The sequence below is a fragment of the Sorex fumeus genome, unplaced genomic scaffold, assembly GCF_029834395.1.
Source record: "Sorex fumeus unplaced genomic scaffold, SorFum_2.1 ptg000006l, whole genome shotgun sequence".
Lineage (NCBI taxonomy): Eukaryota > Metazoa > Chordata > Mammalia > Eulipotyphla > Soricidae > Sorex > Sorex fumeus.
In genome coordinates, this window is record NW_026606063.1 from 68,787,999 (window position 1) to 68,814,552 (window position 26,554).

The following is a 26,554-nucleotide window of genomic DNA, read 5'->3' on the forward strand; positions in this document are numbered from 1 at the left end:
CATATCTCTTCTGAATTCCTGGCTCCCTGTGAGTAGTTTCTTCTAAAGCAGTTGATCAATTTATTAAAGAGGGAATCTTTTATTTATATTCTTTACATTAGAGTCTGGTCTCATGACAGATGGTGTACAATGTTGCAAAGACAACTAAAGTCCTCTCAGGATCCCTGGGACCAGCATCTGACTTTTGAAGTTGCCCTTTCACAAAACAGCCACTAGATGGCAGACAGATCCGTTACTGACTAGAGCAAGAGCCTGGATCATGGAAGTGCTGGGTCAGGAACAGAGTTACTCTCTCTGTTCATGGGGACAGGAGTACCGTGGGTGTGATGGGAAAAGTATTGAAATGACTGTCAGTGGCTGAGTTTTAGATAAAATATTATCTGATTTCTGCTATATGAGTTGAAAGTGAGTACAATCTGTCTTCTACAGACAATATTAGTGTTGACATATGGAAATATTGGGGTTATGGCCAACTCTGCCCCATCAATGCAGATATGGAATAATTACACTGAGATTGGGCTGGAGCGATAGGACAGCTGTAGGGCATTTGCCTTGCACGCGACTAGCTCTGATGACCGGGTTTTGATTTCTCTGCCCCTCTCGGAGAGCCCGGCAAGCTACTGAGAGTATGCTGCCCGCACAGCAAAGCCTGGCAAGGTACCCATGACGTATTCGATATGCCAAACACAGTAACAACAAGTCTCACAATGGAGACATTACTAGTCCCACTCCAGCAAATCGATGAACAATGCGAGGACATTGCTGCAATGCTACACTGAGATTATAGACATGAATGAAAGACCACCATTAATGTGAAATGAGGACACAGGAAGGGTGATTAGATGGGCTTATAGAGACACCAGGGAACCCCCTTTGTCCTCTCAGGCACCCACCAGCAGAGGCCTGTGAGGACAAGGGGAGGGAGGGCCTCCTTCTGACAGGAGAACGGTCTCAGGGGAAGGGACCTTGTGGGACCTTGACCTTCCTCTCTGCCTCCTAGAGTGTGAGAATCCCATGTGTGTGGAACAGGAACCTGTGAGTTCCTGTGAGGAAGCCTGAGGTGAGGCTTCACACCCTTGGAAGCACTTTGTAGCAGAATATAACTCACAAGTACCTCGGGGCATGTGGGCTTCACTGTTCTCACCCTCAGCCCTCCCTCCTCTGACTGCAGAGGAAGGACTCAGGATTCAATCTCAGCCCACTGGCTGAGCGTCTGACATTGCCTCGGAGGTGATTATCCTGCAGGCAGACACTGAGTCCAGAGACACCAGGGTCACTCACAGTCCAGTGACACAGCCACTCAGGGAAGGTGTGACTGGAAGGAGCAGGACTCCAGTTGCTGAATTACGAGGGGAAAAGGCAGGCAAACATTTTTTTTAGCTTTATCTTCACAAGGTTAGCAAGCCCCTGTCACTAAGAGGCGGATGATATTTTCTGTGTCAAGCTCTTTGCACCTAACCATTATGAATTCAATTCACTAGGACCAAGATAAGGCAGTTTCTAATACTTGGTTCTAACAATATGAAAATTAACTTTACTTGATACAAACAGATAGGAGAGAGTTGGTGACTCCCAGAACTGTCATAAATAGGAAGCTCTGAACACATGATCCGGAACTATCTCACACTGGACATGTTGGAGATAGAGATGCACAGTGGTCAGAGGCTTTCTGAGTGTCCTGAACACATTTTTACATAGATAAAAAGTCTTCTGATTCAAATATCGATTATTCAGAAGAGATAAGCAACAAAACTCTATCATTCCACAATAAGACTTCAAAATAAGTTCAATTCTACACTCTACCTTTCTTTTTTTTCATGTTTTTTTTAATTAGTGAAACACCATGAGGTACAGTTGTAGATTTACAATATTTTGTGCTTGGGTTTGATTATACAATGATCAGATATCCATCCCTCCACCAGTGCCCATTTTCCACCACCATGGATAATATCCCCCCCCACCCCCATCCCCCCATGCCCCCCGCCTCTGTGGCAGGGAAATCCCCTGTGTTCTCTCTCTCCTTTTGGGTGTTGTGGTCTGCAAAAGAGGCATTGAGTGGCAAACATGTTCAGTCCATTGTCCACTTTCGACATGCATCTCCTCTCCTGGGAAGATCCCCCAAACACCCTTTATTTGGTGTTCTCTTCTCTATCTGAGCTGCCCTTTCCTCTAGAATGCTCAACTGGTCACTAAGCTATGGAGTAATCCTCCTGCTGCTGATCTCAGCTATTCTTGGGTATTTATCTCATATTTTGTTACTTTATATCCCCAAGATGAATGTAATCTTTCTATGTCTATCCCTCTCTTTCTGACTCATTTCGCTTAGCATGACACTTTGCATGTTGTAACACTTGTATGTAAATTTCATGACTTCATCTTTTCTAACAGCTACATAGTACTCCATTGTGTAGATGTACCAAAGTTTTTTTAACCAGTCATCTGTTCTTGGGCACTCAGGTTTCTTCCAGTTTCTGGCTATTGTAAAGAGTGCTGCAATGAACAAACAAGTGCAGATGTCACTTCGACTATACATTTTTGCCTCTCTGGGATATATTCCCAGGAGTGGTATTGCTGGGTCAAATGGGAGCTCAATTTCTAATTTTTTGAGAATCGTTCATACTGTTTTCCAGAAGGGCTGAACCAGTCGACATTCCCACCAACAGTGAAGGAGTATCCCTTTCTCGCCACCTCCAAGCCAGCATCGGTTGCTTTTGTTCTTTTGAATGTGGGTCAGTCTCTGAGGTGTGAGATGGTATCTCATTGTGGTTTTGATCTGCATCTCCCTGACGATTAATGATGTAGTGCATTTTCTCATGTGCTTTTTTGCCATTCTGATTTCTTCTTTGAGAAATTTTCTGTTCATTTCATTGCCCCATTTTTGGATGGGGTTGGATGTTTTCTTCTTGTGGAGTTTAACCAGTATTTTGTATATCCTGGATATCAACCCCTTGTCAGATGTGTATTCGGCGAATATCCTTTCCCATTCTGTAGACTGTCTTTGTATTTTGGTCACTGTTTCTTTGGAGGTGCAGAAGCTTCTTAGTTTAAGATAGTCCCATTTATCTATCTCTGTTTTCACTTGCTCGGCCAGTGGCGTGGCATCTTTGAAGATACCATTAGCTTCAATGTCATGGAGGGTTTTGCCAACTTTGTCTTCAATGTACCTTAAGGTTTCTGGTATGATGTTGAGGTCTTTAAACAATTTTGATCTTACTTTTGTACACGGTGTTAGGCAGAGTTCTGAGCCAACTTTTTTGCATGTAGCCGTCCAGTGATGCCAGCACAATTTGTTAAAGAGGCTTTCCTTACTCCACTTCACATTACTTGCACCTTTATCAAAGATTAGATGATCATATGATTGAGGGGAGATGTCAGTGTATTCAACCCTGTTCCATTGGTCTGCAGTTCTGCCTTTGTTCCAGTACCATGCTGTTTTAATTATTACTGCTTTGTAGTACAGTTTGAAGTTCGGGAGGTTGATTCCTCCCATTTTCTTTTTCCCAAGAATTGCTTTAGCTATTCGTGGGGGCTTATTGTTCCATATAAATTTCACGAGTGTTTGCTCCATGTCTTTGAAGAATGTCATGGGTATACTTATAGGGATTGCATTGAATTTATACAATGCTTTCGGTAGTATTGCCATTTTGACAATGTTAAGTCTCCCGACCCATGAGCAGGGGATATCTTTCCATTTCCTCATGTCCTCTTTTATTTCCTGAAGTACCGTTTTGTAGTTTTCTTTGTACAGGTCCTTTACTTCCTTAGTTAAGCTGACTCCTAAGTACTTGATTTTCTGGGGCACAATTGTGAACGGGATTGTTTTTTTCATGTTACGTTCTTCTCTCTCACTGTTTGCATATAGGAAAGCCATGGACTTTTGGGTATTGATTTTATAGCCTGCAACTTTACTATACGAGTCTATTCTTTCTAGGAGTTTTTTGGTGGAGGTTATTGGGTTCTCTAAGTATAGTATCATATCATCTGCGAATAGTGAGAGCTTGATTTCTTCCTTTCCTACCTGAATGCCCTTAATATCTTTTTTTTCCTAATCGCTATTGCAAGTACTTCCACTACTATATTGAACAGCAGTGGAGAGAGTGGGCATCCTTGTCTCGACCCTGATCTTAGAGGGAAGGCTCTCAGTTTTTCCCCATTGAGGATGATGCTTTCTGTAGGCTTGTGGCTTTAATTTTGTTGAGGAAAGTCCCCTCTATAACCATTTTGGCTAGGGTTTTCATTATAAAGGGGCGCTGGATCTTGTCAAATGCTTTCTCTGCATCTACTGATATAATCATATGCTTTTTATCTTTTCTTTTGTTGATATGATGGATTATGTTGATTGATTTCCGAATGTTGAACCATTCTTGCATCCCTGGGATGAATTCTACTTGGTCATGGTGTATGATCTTTTTGATGAGTAGTTGGATTCTATTTGCTAGTAGTTTGTTGAGGATCTTTGTATCTGTGTTCATCAGGGATATCGGTCTGTAATTCTCTTTCTTCGTGGTATCTCTGTCTGCCTTTGGTATCAGTGTGATATTTGCTTCGTAGAAACTGTTCGGAAGTGTTTTTGATATTTCAATTTCATGGAAAAGCTTAAAGAGGATTGGGAGTATGTCCTCTTTAAAGATTTGGAAGAATTCACTAGTGAATCCATCCGGATCAGGACTTTTGTGCTTGGGGAGATTTTTATTACCATTTCAATTTCCTTAATGGTGATAGGTCTGTTCAGGTATTCCAGGTCTTCTTGGTTCAGCCTTGGGAGTCTGTAGGAGTCTAGGAATTTATCCATTTCCTCGAGGTTTTGATGTTCCGTGGCATAAAGTTTCTCAAAGTACTCCCTGAGGATCCTTTGAATTTCTGTAGTTTCTGTTGTAATGACCCCCTTTTCATTTCTGATTCGGTTTATTAGGGTTTTCGCTCTCCCTTTCTTTGTTAGTTTTGCTAGAGGCTTATCAATCTTGTTAATTTTCTCCAAGAACCAGCTCTTGGTTTCATTGATCTTTCGGATTGTTTTTTTTGGATTTCCATCTCGTTAATCTCTGCTCTGAGTTTTATTATTTCCTTTCTCCTGTTTGGGTTGTGCTCCTTTTTTTTAGTCCTTCTCCAAGCTCTTAAGCTGTGAGGTTAGGTTACTTATGTGTGCTCGCTCCTCCTTCCTGAGGAATGCTTGTAGAGCTATAAACTTTCCTCTTAACACAGCCTTTGCTATGTCCCATAAGTTTTGGTAACTCGTGTTCTCATTTTTATTCGTTTCTAGGAATGTTTTTATATCCTCTTTGATTTCCTGTCTAAGCCACTCGTTGTTCAATAGAGCACTGTTTAAGTTCCAGGTGTTTGATTTAGTTTTCTGTTTTTGTGTGTGATTTACTTCTAATTTCAGCGCATTATGGTCTGAGAAGATTGTTGATACAATCTCTATCTTCTTAATTTTATGGAGGCATGTTTTGTGGCTCACCATGTGGTCTATCTTGGAGAATGTTCCATGTACGCTTGAGAAGATTGTGTATTCAGCTTTTTGTGGATGAAGTGTCCTGTATATATCTACTAAGTCCCTTTCTTCCATTGTTTCCCTCAGATGAAGTATGTCCTTGCTAAGCTTGTGTCTGGTTGATCTATCCAGAGGTGACAAAGCGGTGTTGAAGTCTCCCACTAGTATTGTGTTGCTATTGATGTCTTTTTCCAAATCTATGAGTAGTTGTTTTAAGTACTTTGCTGGTCTCTCATTAGGTGCATATACATTTATTATTGTAAGTTCTTCCTATTGTACAGATCCTTTGATCACTAAGAAATGGCCTTCACTGTCTCTTATGAGCTTCCTCACTCTGAAATCGATGTGGTCTGATATTAGGATGGCTACCCCAGCTTTTTTATGGGAGCTGTTTGCCTGTAGGATTGTTTTCCAGCCTTTGACTCTGAGACTGTGTTTGCTTTGACTATTGAGATGTGTTTCTTCCAGGCAGCAGAATGTTGGGTTTAATTTTCTAATCCATCCTGCCAATCTATGTCTTTTAATTGGTGCGTTTAGCCCATTGACATTGAGAGAGATTATTGTTATGGGATTTTGTCCCATTGTTCTGTTGAAATTTGGTATATTTGAGGGGCCTTTCTTTTTTTTTTTAATTTTTTTTTTATTTATTTATTGAATCACTGTGGGAAAGGTTACAAAGCTTTCAGGTTTATGTCTCAGTCATGTAAATATCAAACACATTCCCTTTACCAATACTTATTTTTTACCATGAAGAACCCCAATAAAACCCCACCCCCCACCCCTCTCCGTCCCTGTGAGGCAGATGAATTCTAGTTAACACTCTATCTGCTTTGATTAGATTCATTGTTTCAATAAAAGATTCACCACTATTATTTAGAGTTTACCCCCCCCCCAAATCAGACATGCTGAAAAAGCATTGTGAAGTGATTTGCTTTCTACGGCTGGGTTCAAGAATTAAATGTTGGTTTTGGATTTCTGCTCTTTTACCTATTGACCCTGGAAGTATTTCTACTGAAAGTCAGATAGTTAAGAAATTGGTTTCTGTGTTCTGGAGTCCTGGCCGTGCTGGAGAGCCGCTCGCGGGGGGCAACCGGTGGCCTCGGTAGGGCGTGAAGGGCGGACCGAAACGCCCCCCTTCCCATGAGGTTTTAGTCGCCCCCACACTCCCGGCTCATACCTGCTGTCCACAAGGCTCCCATGTGGCCGCCATCTTTCTTTCCAGAGAGGAGAGGGCGAATGGGGCAACACCCTTTCCCCTCCGGCAGACTTGATGGCCTGGATCAATCCATAGTCCGTTCACTTTTCTGCTCCAAGCTGCTGGGTTCTGCATTAAGTCCTTGTGCTTCTGGGGCCGTGGCCGTGCTGGAGAGCCGCTCGCGGGGGGCAACTGGTGACCTCGGTAGGGCGTGAAGGACGGACCAGAACGCCCCCCTTCCCATGAGGTTTTAGTCGCCCCCACACCCCCGGCTCATACCTGCTGTCCACAAGGCTCCCATGTGGCCGCCATCTTTCTTTCCAGAGGGAGGAGGGCGGAAAGGAGCAACACCCTTTCCCCTCTGGGCAGAAATGATTGCCTGGATTAACGCATAGTCCTTTCACTTTTCTGCTCCAAGCTGCTGGGTTCTGCATTAGGTCATTGTGCTTCTGGGGCTGTGGCCGTGCTGGAGAGCCGCTCGTGGGGGCAACTGGTGGCCTCGGTAGGGCATGAAGGGCGGACCGAAATGCCCCCCTTCCCATGAGGTTTTAGTCGCCCTTGAGGGGCCTTTCTTGCCTTAAAGTAGCCTATTTAGTTGTTCTTGTAACCACGGTTTTTAGTCTATGAAGTTCCTAAAGTGTTGCTTGTCTGTGAAACTGTGTGTTGTTCCATCTATTATGAATGAGAGTCTCGCTGGGTAAAGTATTTTTGGGGAGGCATTTATTTCATTGAGTTTTTTCACTATGTCCCACCACTGTTTTCGGGCCATTAGGGTTTCATCAGAAAAATCAGCTATGAATTTTAAGGATGCTCCTTTGTAAAAGATTTCTTACTTCGATCTTGCTGCTTTCAGAATTTTGTCTCTCTCTAAGGTTTTGGTCATTTTGATCAGAATGTGTCTTGGGGTATTTTTATTCGGATTTCTTCTAGCTGGCACCCTTCGGGCCTCCTGAATGTGGTCACAAGTTTTCTTCAGCTCTGGAAACGTTGTAACAATGATGTCTTTGACAGTTTCTTCTTCATCAAGGTTTTCTTCCTGTACCTCTGGGACTCCAACAATTCTTATGTTACCCCTCTTGGCTTCATCACGATCTTCTCTTGCCATCTGTTCCCGAATTGTGAGTCTCTTTTCCATTTTCTGCTCTTTTCTGGAGAGTCTCTGAACTTCATCTTTGAGCTCACTGATTCTGTTCTCAGCAGCTCTTACTCTGCTGCTGAGGCCTTCCACTGAGTTTTTCAATTCGCCTACGAGATTTTCAGGTCTGACAATTCCGATTGCATTTTCCTCATTTCTGCCTTCAAATCCTCTTGTCTTCTATTGGCATTGCTTTCCATTGTTTCTTTTAGTGCCCTAAGCATCCTAAGTAGCTCCCTTCTAAATTCCTTGTCAGAGAGGTTGTCTAACACTACAGTACTGTTGGTGTCATCAGGGGTAGACTCTTCAATAAGAAAGTTTGGTGGGCTTTTGCGTTGCTTTACCATTGTGAGAAGTGTGGTTTCGTCCTTCACGTTCACTGTTACTATTCTGGTTGATATGCAGTGTGAATTAAGATAGGCTTATGAGTTATTGGCTACTGTGTTTCTGGTGACTGAGCTAAACTAGAGAAGTTTCCATCTAAGAAGGTAGCTTATGGTTCCTATGGCATATGTAGTGGGAAAATACTTTGCGGCCTCGTTAGCGGCCGCGTGTCCGGAAAGAGTCCCTGGCACTGAGCGAGAAGTTGGGAACGTCTACGGTTGGAATGAGGAGCCGTTCAGCTTGGTTGCCCAGAGCTGAGCCTCCGTGCCCATCCCGCGCTGACCAGGGGAGAAAACCGGCTTTCTAGGAGATGGAGTTAGCTGTGCATGCCACTCTACCTTTCAAGACCCCCAAGTTTCTCTTTTTTTGATAGAACGAAAAACAAAGTCACTTTGCTCAAATGACAAGTGCTGCTCCCTTAGCATGTTTTCACAACCATGCACCACCCATGTATTTGCATATTTTCACAACCATGCACCACCCATGTATTTGCATGTTTTCCCGGGGGAGGATCTATGTTTGAGTATGACATAAAGATCAGCTCTGCTCTTGCTTTCACTCACCAGGACTCCTCAGGTTAACTTCTCAAAATGAGGTTCTCTGTTCAGGTCCTGGGGCTGGTGCTGATACTCTAGATCCTGGGTAAGGACACAGAGAACATGAGAAATGTTCAGGAGGGGAGTGTGGGGGATCCTTGTGGGTCTATCTGTGTATTGGACGACACGTTTATGATCCGATGGGACAAGTGACAGAGCTGAGAGAGTGAGACCCATTCTGGATGAAACAAGGGTCTCTGCTTTGGATAGAAGAATATAGTGTCACTAAAACCACTTATTCATTCCCATGGCAAAGTTTTGTTATGTCAATATAAACCATTAAAGCAATGACAGGAAGGGAAGGAGTATTTTGACTAATATTATTAAAGAATGAAAACATTGGTGTTGATCCTATTGCAGTAGAATCTTGTACTTCTTTCCATCAATATTTTTCAACATCTAGAGGTGATCTTGTGCTGACTCAGCCTCTCATGACTCTGCCCATCTTCCCCGGGGAATCGATCTCCATCTCCTTCAAGTCTAGTGAGAGTATTCTACATAGTGATGGAAACACCTTTCTGAGCTGGTCCCATCAGAAGCCAGGGCAATCCTCAATGGTTTGAATCGAGAACATGGGGTCCCAGACAGGTTCAGTGGCAGTGAGGCATGGACAGAATTCACTCTTCAAATAAGCAAGGTGGAGCCTGAGGATGTTGGTGTTTATTACTGCATGCAAGCAGCACAGTTTCCTTGCACAGTGACACAGCCCAGAACACAAACTTCCCTGCATTCCTAGGGTCAGATGCCTGCATGTGTTCTTTACTGGTGAGCAGACAGCAGAGTCTGAGTCTGAATGAGAGGAAAGCATTGGAGATCTCAGGGGTACTGCTCTGTGTCTGGATCATGACAGAGTCCTGGCTGTACTGCAGACACCCCACATTAGGGCGGGGTCAGAGGCACAGGACTGGCCAGCCATGTCATAACAAGATATAAAGGGTGACCTGCTGTGAATGACCAATTTTAGTGAACTGGCAGCTGATGGGAAGCCTAATCTCATCCTCCATGCCTTGCCCGCTTTAGTATGAGAAATGTTACTACCAAAGTACCAGATGACTGACACAAATCTTTTCAAGGCTCTTACAGCATAACGGAATTTGCTTGTGATGTACACACACGTTTATAGAAAAGTGCATCATAAAACGAGGAAGAGATATTACAGTGGATAATCCCCTGACCTAGCATGTGGCCAACTCCAGTTGGATCCAGAGGACTCATATTATTCCCTGGGGAGTTTTCCTAAGCCAGGAATGAGCCCTGAGTATTTCCAGGTGTGAATCCCAAAGAATTAAACACAGAAACAAAGAAAGTAAAAGTGCTTTACAGCTCTTTCATCTAGGGTCGAGCGGTGGGACTAGCCAAGGATATCTCAGCACCAGTAGCCCTGGGATGACAGAGGACAGTAACCTCCTGTGAGCCTGGAGACACAGACTCCCTGTCCTGATGCTCTTTCCAAGGCTGCTGTGATCTCTTGGACCCTCTCATGACCCAAGCACGAGGCTCACATCACCCCCATCCCAGGCTGCCCTTCCCAAACCCTTTCACCTCCTCCACTTGCACCTCCAAGGCTTCTACTCTGCGTCCCTGATGGAAACTCCATTGTGTCAGTTCCGACTCCTGGTCCTGAACTCACAGGCCCCAGCTCATCTTGCTCATACAGGGGTCCTCGTGCCTTCAGAGTTTGGCCTTCTTTCTCCTCATTCCGGCCACAGACACCCATACTTATGATACTTTTCCGTGGATTGCTGTGCAGGACCCTCGTGGTGAGTGTAGTCCTGGGAAGCAGAGTGTAGAGTAGGAGTTTCTGACACTTGCTCACTGGGGCAGACACAGTCCTCTGGGAGCTGAACCCTTGTAGCAGGAAGGACAATGGGGCATGTAGGGAACCTTCCTCACTCGGATACCTTGGGAAGCTGGTGATGAACTGAGGGTGGCTTTGCCTTGGGTACAGGCTGACCCTTAGCCTCCATGCTGCTCTTTTCAGAAAAGTTACCTGGAGGACACTGTCCCTGAGTTCGGCACAAGAGAGGACCCTATCTTCTAGATCCAACACAAAACCTGTTGAGTTCCAGGGTTCCAGAACCCCTATATTACTCTGAGAACAGAGTTTTGTGCAGCTCCCGCTGGCTGATCGAGGTCCCTGTGTGGGGATCTGCCCTTCTTCTGGACCTGGTGGCAACTGGGCCAGAGGGCTGGGCACATTGTTTGTTTTATAGCATTGTGAAATTTTTTTAAAAGACAAAACCATAGATCACAACAACTATCAATTTCACATCTAGTCAAATAGAAATAAACGCACACCGCCCTCTGTCTTACTCCCAAAGAAACTTCCACTGAATTCTCAGTAATTGTCAAGCACAAAAATCATTCATCATCAGTAGCAAAGCCCTGTCAGAACAGCATCAAAATTTATTGCAGATATTTAATGGTGGGGCAAAGTTTGCATTTCTTTCATCGTGTTGTTCTCCATCTCTGTAATGCAGTACAACATGCAGGCCCCGAGGAAGTCTACAGCTTCTTTTCCAGTGTCCCCATGAGAGAGGGTATCCATCGCAGAAATGCTAAAATCTCATATCAGTGCATCTTACAATTACCCAGCATGTGATTTATCCACATGGGTCTCTGACACCCAGATTGATGACATGAGCATGGGCAATATGTGATTAATGATTGGCTGCCTGTTTTCCCTGATGTTCCTTACTGTTTCCTAAAAACACATTGTTAGCTGGTGAATTGTCTACTCCAGTGTTGAATACTGTATAGGACAGGACAGGGATGCATTAAAGACATGGCTGCATAGTTTCAAATTATACTAAACTCAAATGTAAACTGGGTTGCACTAGTTGTGTCTCTAATCTCTCCACTATCATTTGTAGAGACAGTCATACACATCATCATCTCAGACCAAAATCATTCTAGGACCAGGCATGTAACTTACCTAGAAAATATGTTTCCCATGTTTGAGACGCTGGCTTTGAATACTAATACACCAGGAAAGCATTCTAGAAGAGCAATGGTTGAAGTTTTACATTTGGCTCCTCATGCAGCCATAGAAACAATCCTTATGAGTCGGTCCAGAGCTAATATCCTGAGGGATCCTCAATGTTGCATCCACTGTGGTTCTCAGAGCAGGTCGGGGTTATCCTGGAATGGGGAATGAGACTGCATTAGCCACTCTAGAGAGGAGCCAGGAGCCCTCTGCTTTCTGCCATCCCACCCACACATGTGCCATTATCCTTACAAGTTCCTCCTCGTCTCTGGGACCCTCCTGCCTATTCAAAAATAACATCTATGACATTCTGGTATCACAGTCCCTATTACTTGCTTCTTTGTGCCTGGCTTCTCCTCTAAACTCCAGCCACCTCCAATATGACGGTAAGAACTGGAAATGTTCACTCCGGATAAGAACTGAGTACTAAAAGCAGGTAAAGGGATATACATGATAATTTTTCAGTGTCAGTGTTGAAAACTATAATGCTCAAAAGGAAAGACAGAGAGGACAGGAAAAGAAAGAAAAAAGTGACTGGCATATAAGTAGGGTGGGGTGGGGCGTCAGGAGGGAAAAATAAAAAGGGGGGGGGAAGAAACCTCAGATCACCTGTTAGTCATTTATCCTCAACTAGCTTACCTTTCTATTAGGAATATGAACATTTTGTTTTTTCACGTTGTTGTATGAAACTTCCCCTTTAGGAAAAGCCCAAGGTCTGGATAACCCCCTAGGAAAAACAGTTTAGATCTGAGAGTACATAACCAGGCACGCAAAAAAAAATGTATCCAAACAGCATAAGTGTACCTGAAAAATGATAGATTAAACCATTTAGTATCTTTGAGTTGTAGAGGGCCCGAGTATCCAATTGGAAAACCATCCAAGTGGAAAAACAGCAGGACTGTACTACAGTACAAGAAATCCACGACATTGGCAACTATTGCCCGATCGTCTTTTGTCTGTCATCTACAAGCTGTTCATCCTGAATAGGATTGGCAGACAGTAGACGAAGGACAACCATGCAAGCAAGCCGGGTTCCGAAGAAAATTCAGAATGATTGACCATATCCACACAATAACCAAGCTCTTTGAGGTTTCTTGGGAGTTCAAAATGCCGCTCTGTATAATGTTCATTGATTTAAAGAAGGCCTTTGATTCTGTTGAGACTGAAGCAGTCATCAAAGCCCTAGCCAAACAGGGCGTTCAAACTCAATACATCAGGATCCTTCATGAGCTGTATTATGAATTCACTACCAGGATCTCACAATTCGACAAGGAAGTGATCATCATGTCAAGAGAGGGGTTTGGCAGGGTCATAGCATTTCACTGAAACTCTTCAGTGCCACCCTCGAGAACATCATGCAACGACTGGAATGGGAAGGATTGGGAGTGAAGATAGATGGTCAGCAACTACATCACCTCCGCTTCACTGATGACATTGTTCTAATAATATCTAACATTAGCCAAGCAGCACAAATGCTGGCCAACTTCGACCACGAGTATGGAAAGGTTGGACTACAGCTGAATCTCACAAAGACAATGCTTATGAGAAATGGTCTCGTTCCTGACATTCCATTCACTCTCAACGGAAAAAACATCTTCGAATGCAACAGTGATGTGTACCTAGGTCGAGAAGTCAACATGATGAATGACCTGGCAACTGAGTTGCGCAGGAGGAAGAGAGTGTCTTGGAACACCTTCAAGAGCATCGAAGAAATAGCTAAGAGGACAAAGAACTTCCAACTCCAGGTACATCTCTTCGATTCCACTGTTCTTCCCACATTAACATACGCCTCAGAGACCTGGGCCCTACGAAAACAGGATGAGAACCCTATTCGGGTCTGCCAAAGAGGAATTGAAAGAGCTATGTTTGGAGTATCACACTTCACTCAAATGAAAGAAAGAATCCGGAGTTCTGACCTCCATTGACGATCAAGAGTCAGGGACGCTGTCTTGTTTGCTAAGGCGTTGAAAATCAGATGGGCTGGACGCGTAATGAGACTTGGAGATGACCGCTATTATAGAGCCTTTACCAGTAGAATTCGACAGGACGTCAAAAGATCGTGTGGCTGCCCACCTACCAGATGGTCAGACTTCTTTGTCAAGACCCGCAATGATTGGTTTGAGGCTCTTCATACTCCTAGAACGAGCAGACACCATTGGGCTACACTAGCACGCGACAAGGATGAATGGAGACATTGCTGGCGCCCGCTCGAACGAATCAATAAGTAACGGGATGTCAAGTGATCAATTGAGTTGTAGAGGGCACTAAAGGGAGAGAGAGAGAGAGAGAGAGAGTGTGTCCAGACTGTAGGCTTGAAGGTTCCTGTTGGTTGGCTCTAAGACAGTCCAGCCTCTGTTCTTCATTGAATGTGGATGTACCCACTCACTGTCCTTAATGTCCCTGCCAAACAATGGCTCACATGTTGGGGCCCAGGTTGCAATGATATCGCATTGAATACGTGGCTTCCTGTGAGCTCCCTGGGAGTGCCCAGGCCACACCAAATCTTGAACGGTCCTTAGAGGTGTTTATCGCTTGTGTGTCTGTTGGTTTCATCCTCAGCAACTGACACCAATGGACTAAGGCTGAGGGTGACAATTTTATTGGTTTTAGCAAAGTACATTTTTGTATACTCTGGCTTGCTGACAGACTTTACAGTATCTGTTCCAAAGACTTGGGGAAAGTCTCTCTAAATATCAGCAGCACAGAGATCATCAACAGCTGAAACCTATCAGTTGCTGTATGAAACAAGGGCCACAAGATGGCAGACAAACCCCATACGTGACAAGAGAGACCCTGAATCCTAGAAACCCTGAGAGAGTAACAGGTCCTTTCCTGCTGTGGGGATAGAAGTCCTGTCCTGCCTCTCTGCTGTGGACTTTTGATCCCCCATCCAGTGCTCATAATTTGACTTAAGTTCTTCTGTGATGTTTCAGATAAGGCGATAAGGCGGTAGTGTCACTTAAGGTAAAACGAAACCACAGGAGGGGGATTAGGTGGGAGTTTAGGGATACCAGGGAACACAGTCAGCACCCCACCCCACCCCATTGCAGTCCCCACAGGCACAAATTCCAAGAGAGGCTTGTGAAGACAAGGGGAGAGAGGGACTCCTGCTGGCAGGAGTTTTTTGCAGGAAGTGACCCTGAGGGACCTTGACCTTACTCTCCTGCCTCCCAAAGTGAGAATTCCGTGTGTGTGTGTGTGTGTGTGTGTGTGTGTGTGTGTGTGTGTGTGCGTGCGTGCGTGTGTGTGTTGTGAGCCCCATTCTGTGTGTTCCTGTGAGGGAGCCTGAGCAGATGCTTCACACCAGGCAGATGCTTCACTCTGAGCAGGGTCGGCCTCAGGGATACCTGGTGAAGGTGACCCGATGAAATTTTCTCCTTTCTTTCCCTCTTTTAAGTGAGGAGAACTCAGAAACCATTTTCACCTTCTCAGGCAACACCTTGTTGATGAAACTGCTGGCTGTTTAATTTCGACCAGATATCCATCAAACTGAAGGAACTATCACCTTGATAGTAATGTTTTGGGTTTCCTTATGCTGCTCCACTCAGATGCCATGGGGAACACAATGGGACCCACCACCATTCCCCCTGGCTGTTCCAGGAGAAGGTCAGTGTCCCTGCAGGTCCAATATGAGTGTTCAGAGCATCAGAGACTGAATCTAGTTCTGAAGCTTCTGCTCAACCATCCCCCCTCGAAGCTCTAGAGGATGGTGACAGCTGCTCTGTCCCCTCCTCACCGTCAGAGGAAGCTGCCACAGGAGCTCAAACAACCTCTGTGTGCTAACCCCCATCTGCTGCTCCTGTGGTGGAATGCACAGTCTTAGGGTCTAGATTCCAGGTTGGGCACTGCCTCGTGCCCACTTTGATGCCCTTCTTTAAGAACTGCGAGTCATTTCTCTGTGGATTATACCCTATCTCTACTTGAATCTCATTGCCCTGCACCTGGGTTTGCTGAGAGCTGCCCAAAATTAGAAGAGATATCTGGAAAGATAGTACAGTGGGTAGGGTGTTTGCCTTGCACGTGGCCTACCCAGTTTCTATCCTTAGCATCCCATCGCGTACCCTCCACCTCCACCACCGAACCTTGTCAAGAGTTATTCCAGAGTACAGTACCAGGAATTAGCCCAGGGAACTGCTATGTGTCGTCCAAAAGCAAACCAAAACAAAACAAAACAAAAAAAAAGAAGAAGGAGAAAAAGAGATGTGTGATGTAGGATGTGAGCTGAAGGAGCACAGTGCATTCAAGGGGAATTCGGTGGAGGAGACTCATCTCCTCTATCCCTTCTGGACTCATTTCCATCTGGTCAGCTCAGAAGGGAATCTTTGAGAGAAAGAGGGACTGAAAAACATGGAAAAATGCCCCTTAGGAAAAAGAGTGCATGTCGGTGGTTCTGGGAAGGTAAAGCACTGTAGCATTACCCTCCCGTTGTTCATCGATTTGATTGAGCGTGCACCAGTAATGTCTCCATTGTGAGACTTTTTGTTATTGTTATTGTTATTGTTTTGTTATTGGTATTGTTAATGATTTTGGCATTTCAAATATGTCACGGGTAGCTTGCCAAAGTTTGCCGTGCGTGCGTGATACTCTTGGTAGCTTGCTGGGCTGTCCGAGAGGGACGGAGGAATCAAACCCAGGTCATCTGCATGCAAGGCAAATGCCCTACCGACTGTGCTATTGGTACAGAGCTTTTCTAAACGTGAAGAAAAAAACCCACAATCTCAGGCTGAGGTGGAAGTGGTGAATATGTCTCTCAGGAATGCATTTCAGTAGAGGCAAGTTAACCTCAGCCCCACAGGTTTTCTGCTATTAACATGCAATGTTTCCAGTTTCCAGTTGGTAGTGATTACATCTCTAAAACCAATAATCCAGGATGTCAATGCTAAACAGAAGATTCGATGCAATCAATTTGATACAGATATGTGAAATTAAAGGAGGCTACAATTCCTGAGAGTGTCTGTGTTACTGTGGTCTGACAGAGTCAGTCTCTGGGCAGAGAGAGCAAGAAGTCATGTTCTGACTCTCAGGAGACCTAGGACCCGCCCTACTGTGCTCACACTGGGGCCCTCCTGGGGCCTGGGGAGGAGCATATTCTCTGAAGGCAAAGTTCTGCTTCCCCACAGGGACCCACACCCCCGACTTCCCTGCAGCTGGGCTGGTCCCCACAAACACACACCCTCCCCCTCTTCCTGCCCAGCCTGCTTAGCTCCTTCTCATTTGCAAGTTCTCAGAGCTCATGCCTGGACACTCAATAATAGTCTGAGTCACCCTGCAGGGGTCAGTCTCTGTCATACCAGAGTGGACATGAGGGCCCCTGTGCAGCTCCTCAGCTTCCTGCTGCTCTGGCTCCCAGGTAAGGAGAGAAATGAGGGTTTACCGGATCTAGTGCTACCCATGCTTCAGGGAAAATAATTTAAAGTAAGGTGAATGCTGGTAATGATGTTTGTTTATATTTTCAACCCCAGGTTCCTGGTGTGATATCCAGATGACCCAGACTCCATCCATGTCTGCATCTCTGGGAGAGAAAGTCACCATCACCTGCAAGGCCAGTCAGAGCGTTGGCAATTCTTTTTCCTGGTATCAGCAGAAACCAGGGAAAGTTCCCAGGCTCCTGATCTATGCTGCAACCAGTTTAGGAACAGATGTCCCTTCCCGGTTCAGTGGCAGTGGATCTGGGACAGATTTCACTCTCACCATCAGCAACCTCAAGCCTGAGGATGCTGCCACTTATTACTGTCACGAAACTTGGACTAACCCTCCCACAGTGATACACGCCAGAACATAAACCCCCAGAGATGAGCTGTGTGAGGCTCAGCTGCCCCAGTCGCTCCTCCCAGAGCCTCTTCTGCTTAGGGTATATCAGATGCAGCCAGGTTGTGCATTGATGGACAGTTCTGGCAAATTTCTAAGGAATAGTTTTAGGCTCCATTATTCTCCTTTTTATCCCAGCAACACAGACATGACAATGGATCTGTTGATTGATTTAATAGAGATTTTAATTTTGAAATAAGTAGGTGACTGTGTCATTTAGGGTTCATATGTGCTGGCCTGGTCACTCTTGAAGGTCTAGAAACCATGTTTTAAAAGATATTTTTTAATAATCACACATATTGCCATGCCAGTTGTGAGGACACGTGAGGATCTTTATTACCTCACACTGAGGGCTTCTCACAGGGCGCATCCTCCCCTGCCATGATGTCCTGTCTGATGTGGGCCAGAGGGAGAAACTGCGTCTTACCAGGAGAAAAACCCTGATAACCCTGTGGTGGGTGTGCGGGGGGTGTGGGGGAAGATGCGGGAAGACTGAAATCTACTCCCTTGATTGAGGGATTTTGTTCCTAAGATCTTAATTGTTAATGAAAAAAATTTAATGATAGAAACTGTGGTATACTATCCTGGATACCCTTGAATGTATAAAGGGATATAACCTTTATTTCAAGGTAAGGGGGTGCAATTCTGGCAAGTAAGAGATCATCTAGAAAAGGAAAATATCAACACCCTGTACTTAGCCCAAAGTCTTATACCAAGGCCTCGTGGGAGATACCGTAGATCATAGTGCCCGTGCTCTCCTGCATGGCCTGGCCTTGACACTCTCAGAGGGAATGTAAATTTACAGAAATCATTGTTACCTTATGAAACTTTACATTATTGATGCTATTTTCCCAGTCTGCTGGCCAAAAGCCCACAATTTATCTAGCAATACTGATTTTCCTTGAATTTGAATCCCTACAACGAGAACATAAAATATTGGGTGACATTGGTGGAGACAATGTTGACCTCTCTTTTCTAAGACAGATGCCCAGATCTGCATTCCACGTTTTGTTTTCCACTTTCCCTTAGCACAGACCAAACACTCAGAGCCTTTACCAAACTGCTCCTGGCCTGTGGCCAGGAAAACCCTGGGCCATGGAGTTTCTGTTCCCTGAACATGGGCTCTGAGTCCCCCAGACCCTGGACTCTGGCTCCAGCTGAGAAAGGGGATGTGGGGCTCAGGGGCAGGTACCTGTGACCTGGGCACTGAGATGAAACCTTGGCTCAGCTTGTACAGTGTCACAGCCCTGCCTGCTCTAGCACATCAATGGTACTAGCAAGACCTTGGGGACACAGTCAACAACGGGACTCCCTGGAGTTCAGTCTTAGCAGGGATATATGTGCAAGAAATTCTCTTTTACTAGAGATATGGGAGATGGAAATACAACACAGTCAGAGTTTCCTAAGGATGATGTGGACACATTTTCACGGGAGTAAAATATCTGATGTACCAGAAATCTATTGTTTGTAAAAGATAAATGAATAAAAGCCCAGTTATTCCACATGAAGACTGAATAAAAGTTTCCATTCAAGCCTCTACCTTTTGAGCGATCCCCAAGGATTTTGGTTGTTTTATATATAGGAAACAGAAAACACAGTCTCTTTACTCATATTGAGGGGCCCTCCCCTAGCATGTTTTTGAACTGATTCAGTGCTGCATGTATTTGCATGTTGTCCCAGGGGAGGATCTATGTTTGAGTCTGACATAAGGGTCAACTCTGCTCTTGCTTTCACTCACCAGGACTCCTCAGTTCAACTTTTCGAAATGAGGTTCCCTGCTCAGGTCCTGTGGCTGTTGATCCTCTGGATCCCGGGGTTAGGACACAGAGGACATGAAAAATTAGAATTTGATCTCCCATTTGACCCAGTAATACCAATCCTGGGAATATATCCCAGAGAGGCAAAAAAGTATTGTCGAAGTGGCATCTGCACTTGTTTTTTCATTGCAGCACTCTTTACAATAGCCAGAATCTGGAAAAACCCTGAGTGCCCGAGAACAGATGACTGGTTAAAGAAACTTTGGTACATTTACACAATGGAGTACTATGTAGTGGTTAGAAAAGATGAAGTCATGAAATTCACACACAAGTGGTACTACATGGAAAGTATCATCATAAGCAAAATGAGTCAGAAAGAGTGGGATAGACACAGAAAGACTACATTCATGTGGGAAACATAAAGCAACAAATTGGGAGACTAACACCCAGGAGTGGCCGAGATTAGTACCAGGAACTTGGTACTAATGACTTGGAGGCCAGCCACATGTGCTAGGGAAAAAAGAAGCTCAGATAGAGAAGGGAACACCAAATAAAGGGTGTTGGGAGGATCCTCCCAGGGTGGGAGAAGCATGCTGAAAGTAGTCTATAGACCAAACATGATTGCCACTCAATACCTCTCTTGCAAACCACAGGACCCAAAAGGAGAGAGGGAGAAAAAAGGGAATGCCATGCCACAGAGGCAGTGGGGGATAGGGAAAATGGGGGGTGGTAGGGATGCTGGAACCCGTGGTGGTGGAGGATGGGCGCTGGTGGACGGCTGGGTACTTGATCATTGTATAACTGAAACCCAAGCACAAAAATTTGTAAGTCTATAACTGTACCTCATGGTGTTTCACTAATAAAAAAAACAGAATTGACTAAATTATAAACCGAATAAAAAATGGAAACAGTTCAGGAGGGGAGTGTGGGGGATCCTTGTGTATCTGTCTGGGTGTTGGATGACACATATCTTACCAAAGGGGAAAGTGATGGTTAGAGCTGAGAAGCTGAGAGAGTGAGACACATTCTGGAAGGAACAACGGCCTGTGCTCTGGAGAAATGCGACAAGAATGGAGAGATGACACAGATAGACACAGACTGCTTTCTCTTCAATAAACTCTCTTATATATCCCCTTCTCTTATATTTGTTAGGAATATGAACCACTTTGTTCCTACATGGTCTTGCTGGTAATTTTCCCCTTGTCACAAACATCAAGTTCCTGATAGTCCCTGGAAAAAACCATTTGGGACTGAGAGTGCATAATCAGGCACGCAAAACTGTAGACAAAAGAAACATAAATACACAGATACAAAGCTAAAATAAAAACTTTGGTCTTATAGATATAGAGGGCATCGGAAGCAAGAATATAATCAGAAAGTGCCCAGACTGTGTACTTTAGGGTGCCTCCTGATTGTCTCTGAGACACCCCAGCCTCTCCTCCTCATGCACCCATCTGAAAGTGGATGTGCTCACTACCTGTCCTAATGTCCCTGCCAACTTAAACACTGACTCACCTGTTTGGACCCAGTTTGGAGGGAGTGACATTACATTGAATAAACGGCTTCCTGAGATCTCAATGTTGCTGCTCAGGCCGCCCTAAATCTTGGAGAGTCTTTCTATGTGCGTTTGTTGGTCTCATTGTGTGTCTGTCTCATTCTCTGTGACTGACTCCAATGCACAGAGTTTGAAGCTGACAACTCGATTGGATTTAAGAGGTACATTTTCAGGTAGTCTGACTTGGGTTCTGACTTTATAGTCTCTGTTCCAAAGACTTAAAGAAAGTCTGGCTGAATCTTCTAACAGCACAGGGGTCACCAGCACCTGAAGCCTATTAAGTTGCTGTATTACACAGTGGCCACCAGATGGCAGAATGTCCCCAGAAGTGACAAAAGAGTCCCTGGATCTGAGAAATTCTGAGAGTCACAGGCCTGTGGTAAGCAAGGAAAGGGGCTCTGTTGCATACTGGGAAAGTATGAAACCTTTTGAGTCTGAGTTGGAGCAAGATTTTCACCGTTTTCTGTTTTGGAGATAGAAGTCCTGTCCTGCCTGTCTTCAATGAACTGCTTTAATACCCCAAACAGTTTCAAAATGGGAGATAGAGCTGTAGAGTCACTTCAGGCACAATGAGGTCACAGGAGGGCACAGGTGGGAGTATAGACACACCAGGGATCCCACTCTGTGTCCACACACACAGGAGAGGCCTGTGGGGAAAAGGGGAGGGAGGGGCTCATGCTGGCAGGAGGAGGGTCTCAAGGGAGTGACCCTGAGGGACCTTGACCTTCAGCTCCAGCCACCAAGAGTGTGAGAATCCCGGGTGTGTGGTGTGAGGTCCCAGCCTTGGGTTCCTGGGAGGGAGCCTGAGCTGATGCTTTATAACCAGGCACCCTCTGAGCCGGGTCAGCCTCTTGAGGACTTCATGGAAGTGGTGGAGGACTTTGCCATTCTCTTTGTCTTCACCCCTTTGATGCTCTAATTTCTGAGGGAAAAGGCCTCAAGATTCAATTGGGATCTAAAGACTAAATGTCCAACATTGACTTGGAGATGAAGTTGTTGGCTCTTCTGTTTTCTGATCAGAAAATGCCACAGAATGAATGAATTTACATCCAGGTGTTAATGTATGGGTTGTCCTGTTTTCTAGTCCACTAAGATGCCAGTGAGGACACTATGTGCCCTTCTCCAGCCTCCCTGTCTGTTTCAAGGAGAAAGTCCCTGTCACTTCAGGGCCAAACAGTGTGAGGATAATCTCATCTGGAGATCAGCCTAGCCAGAGCTGCAGAGAAAGTTCATGGGTTGAGGGTTATGCCTTTAATCCATCCAGAAGATCCCTGGAAGCTCAATTTCCCTTGGTATCAATGGGGGGCATTCCTGGAGGTCTCTAGAACTACCTGACTGACCTTGTAGACAGGCACAGGGGGTTGCCTGGATGTCATTGGCGTAATTAGCCACAAACACCTCCAGGAGCTCAACTCTTAGCACTGAACTGTTTGGTTCAATTGGCCAAGAATTACCTAGAGTGGTCAACACCCACCCCAGCACTGGTCAGGAGGTTCTGCACAATCCCAGACACATAGACAAAATAAGTGATTGTTCCTAGGTTACTTTTCATTACATTCTACCCTGCTTCTCTGTCAGGATTGGGATAATGAGTGCAGACACATGGCTCTCTCATCATCACAAGGAAAGTGCTACTGGGTCACAGACCCCCGCCCCCCGAGGGACACTCACTCTCCACCCTCAGAACCTGTTTTGAAACATATGTGGACTTGGTTTGCCTGAGAGAAACATGACAGGTTGATTGCTCTGAAATCTCACTATCTCTTCTCCCACCCCCTCCCACACACAGCACCATCCTATCTCCTCTGACCCCTGATGGAGCCTGAATATGTGGGTTTTTAGAAATTCTGCTTTGACTCACTTATCCCAGATCATCCTGCATAATACAGGTTGTGGTGGCTTCAGAGTTCAAGTCCAGATTTCTTTTACATGCCGCCCATTGATGACCCCAAGTACTGACTCGTTTCCATGAATACCTGACAGGGTTTTTGTTGGTAAGTGTGGTGAAGGGAGCAATTAAAAATATAGGGATTGGTTACAAACTCCCTCAGAGGGGCAACAAGATCCATTTGGAACAAGATCCTGCTACAAGAAGAGCCATGGTGGCAGGGTGGGGAGATCTCTCCTTCTCAAGTCAAGTGTGAAGCAGCAAATGGCCTGGAGGATCTTTTCCTGTGCCCTGTAGAAGGAGAGCCCTGGGAGCTGCTCCTGGCTGAAAAAAGAATTTGGGGGCCTCCCAGTCACAGGCTGATGACTGGAGAGAAAACCGTCTCCTCTAGACTCCATGATCACTGCAGGCCTCCCCTGGCAAACATTCCAGACACTCCCAGGATACTCAGTACTTCAGCAGGAATATGTCCTACTGGGCTGGTGTTTCATGAGGGTCTGGATTGGTTTGTCAGGTGCTGAATTCAGTAGTGGGGAAACCATAGAACTGTGTAGGGAGATCTAGGTTTGCAGTTCCAGATACAACTTCCCGAATGAAAGAACAGTGAGTTTGATGGTAGGGTCGGTTGGCACAATTTGGACCCTGGATGCTGACTCAAGCAGCACAACTCTCTGCCCCAGGCCAGAGTGATAGTTCTCCTTGTGTTGTTCTCTCTTCACTCCATACTGACTTCCCACCCCTTGTGGCACCTTGCACCCCACAAAGGTGTTTGTCTACTGTCTGTGAATCCCTTAAACTATGAGGATGTTCTCATTCGCTCCCTGTAGTGTCTTCACCTCTATCTTCTTAAGACATTGGATTTTATATCTGGAATCTGAGAGCCTCTGTATCTCTGGAGCAACACGAGTTTCAAGTAAGGGACTTACCTGTGATGGGACAGAGGAAATTGAATGAGAACTCAGTCAAGTTGGACTGTCTCAGCCACCACATTTGGACACATGCTCAGGGGAAGAGAATGAAAGATAGGAAGAGAGTTCAAGGAGGTCAAGGAATTTTCAGGTCTGTGTCATGGATTAGAAAGGAACAAGTCGTAAAGAAGACAAGGGAAAATCCCACACTTAGGCTGAGGTGGAAGTAATGGGATACTATCTAAGCTGAAAATGTTTGGAGGGATGAGCAGGAGAATGGTTTGGCCTATCTGATATTTTCTATCTTAGCAAAAATTTATGAATCAAAATCCCACAAATTTGTATAATTTTTTTCTCTCATTGCATTTCTGTCTGCTAATAATAACAATTTCTCACACAAAATAATACCAGCAATTGGTGAAGGAGACTGACACTTCAGTGGGCATGAGCTGGGGTCCATATGTGAGCCCAGGGCCCACATGTCCCAGAGAACCTGCAGAGAAAGGCCTGACAGTTCCTCACACTGCAGCACTAAAAAACCTTTGCATCCATGGGCCCCAGATTGAAATGGTCATCCCGGTTGACTGAGTTATGTTCAGAGTGACTGTCAGGTTCTCTGAGCACAAAAAGAGAGTCCTCACCACCCAGAAAAATAAAATTAAAAGCATAAAATTTTAAGTCCTTCCAAAGCACTGATATATATGTGTGTGTATACTTATATATATGTATATATATGTATGTATTCCAGATAAAAAAGAAAATCTCTTTGTCTTAAGTATATCCACAGCTATGAAATAAAGGAGTCTGTACAATTCTTTGAGAGGGTCAGTGTCTGACAGTGTGTGGTCTGACAGAGCCAGTCTCTGAGTAAGAGAGAGCAAGAAACCCTGTCCTAACTCTCAGGACACCAGGGTCCGCCCTTCTGTGCTCATACTCGGGCTCTCCTGAGGCCTGGGCAGGAGCATGTTCTCTGTGGGCAAAATTCTGCTTCCCCACAGGGACCTGCACCCCTGACTTTCCAGCAGCTGGGCTGGTCCCCACACGCACCCTTCCCCCTCTGCCTACCCAGCCTGCCCAGCCCCCTCTCATTTGCAAGTCCTCAGAGCTCAAGGCTGGACAGTCAATAATAGTCTGTGTCACCCTGCAGGGTCAGTGTCTGTCACACCCAGAGTGGACATGAGGGCCCCTGTGCAGCTCCTCAGCTTCCTGCTGCTCTGGCTCCCAGGTAAGGAGGGAAATGTGGGTTTTCATGAATTTGGACTGCCTGTCTCTTCAGGGAAATTACCTAACTTGTGGGTAATGACAATAATGTGCACTTATATTTTTATCTTAGGCATCATGTGTGATATCCAAATGAGCCAGCCTTCATCCATGCCTGCATCTCTGGGAAAGAAAGTCACCATCACCTGCAAGGCCAGTCAGAGTGTTAACAATTGGCTAAACTGGTATCAGCAGAAACCAGGGAAAGCTCCCAGGCTCCTGATATATGGTGCAACCAGTTTACAACAAGGCGTCCCTTCCCGGTTCAGTGGCAGTGGATATGGGACAGATTTCACTCTCACTATCAGCAGCCTGGAGCTGGATGATCTTGCCACTTATTACTGTCAACAGGGTAGTAGTAAACCTCCCACAGTGATACAGGCCAGAACATAAACCCCCAAAGATCAGTTGTGTGAGACTGGGTGATCCAGCTGCCACTTTTGGTGCTGCCACTGCTGAGGGTGTGTCAGATGCAGCCAGGCTTCGCAATGATGGGCAGTTCTGGTACATATTGAAGGAACATCTTAGGCTCCGTGCTCTCCTTGTCATTCCAGCAGCTCAGACATGACAACAGACCTGCTGATTGAATTTATAGAGATTATTTTCCTGAAGTAAGTAGGTGACAGTGTCATTCAGAGTTCCTATGTACTGCCCTGGTCATCTAGGAGGCCTAGATACCATGTTTTGAAAGACATTTTTTAATAATCACATATATTTCTACCCCAGTTTTGAGGACACATGAGCACACCATAGCCTCATACTGAGGCCGTCTCACACGGTGCATCCTCCCATGCTAGCATGCCCTGTTTGATGTGGGCCAGAGAAAGAGACTGAGTCTCACCAGGGAACAAACCCTCACAATCCTGTGGTTTGTGTTGAGTCGGGGGCTGTGGAGGGATGATATCTACTCCCTTGGGGATTTTGATCCTGAAATCTGAATGGGAAATAAAACAATTTCAGTCACAGGAACTGTGTTATACTATCCTAGATACCCTTGAAGTTGTAAAGGGGTATAAACCTTATGTGAAGGTGGGGGAGGGTAGAGAGAATTCAGGCAAGTAAGTGGAAATATAGAAAAGGAAAATATCAACACCCTGTACTTAGCCCAAAGGCTTATACTGAGGCCTGTGGGAGATTCTCTGGATCACAGTGCCAGACCTTCCCTACATGACCAGGCCTTGACACTCTCAGAGGGAATGTAAATCTAAGAAAATCATTGTTGCCTTAGGATACTCCACCTTATTGATGATATTTTCCCACTCTTATAGCTCAAAAGTCCACCATTTATCTAACAATACCGATTTTCCTTGGATTAAATCCCTAGTGATGCTGGTGGGACCCACGGTAACTCATGTGAAATGTGGAGGAGAATGATGTTCACTTTCTCTCAATCTACCTCTGCTACCCGGAACCCAGGGTTACTGGGTTCTGGTCTTGCCTCACAGAAAAGAATTTCAGGAGTAGGCAAGCAGTGAAGTAAAACAGATTTTCTTTGGAGGTTTTGAAGTGAAGGAGGAAGAGAAAGTGAGAGAGAGAGTTGAGAATATTGTGCTCAAGAGAGAACCTGGGCTTCACTAAGGGCAGAGAGAAC

General features: G+C 45.2%; 1 pseudogene and 1 gene segment (V, D, J or C); both read left to right on the plus strand.

Annotated features, from left to right (window-relative positions):
- The first annotated feature begins 17,088 nt into the window (after positions 1 to 17,088).
- On the plus strand, positions 17,089 to 17,569 carry LOC130035658 (immunoglobulin kappa variable 1-39-like). The segment is given in 2 exon segments: positions 17,089 to 17,137; positions 17,250 to 17,569. Coding segments are annotated over 2 exon segments (369 nt in total).
- Positions 17,570 to 24,879: 7,310 nt separating this feature from the next.
- On the plus strand, positions 24,880 to 25,389 carry LOC130037752 (immunoglobulin kappa variable 1-39-like; annotated as a pseudogene).
- Positions 25,390 to 26,554: the final 1,165 nt, after the last annotated feature.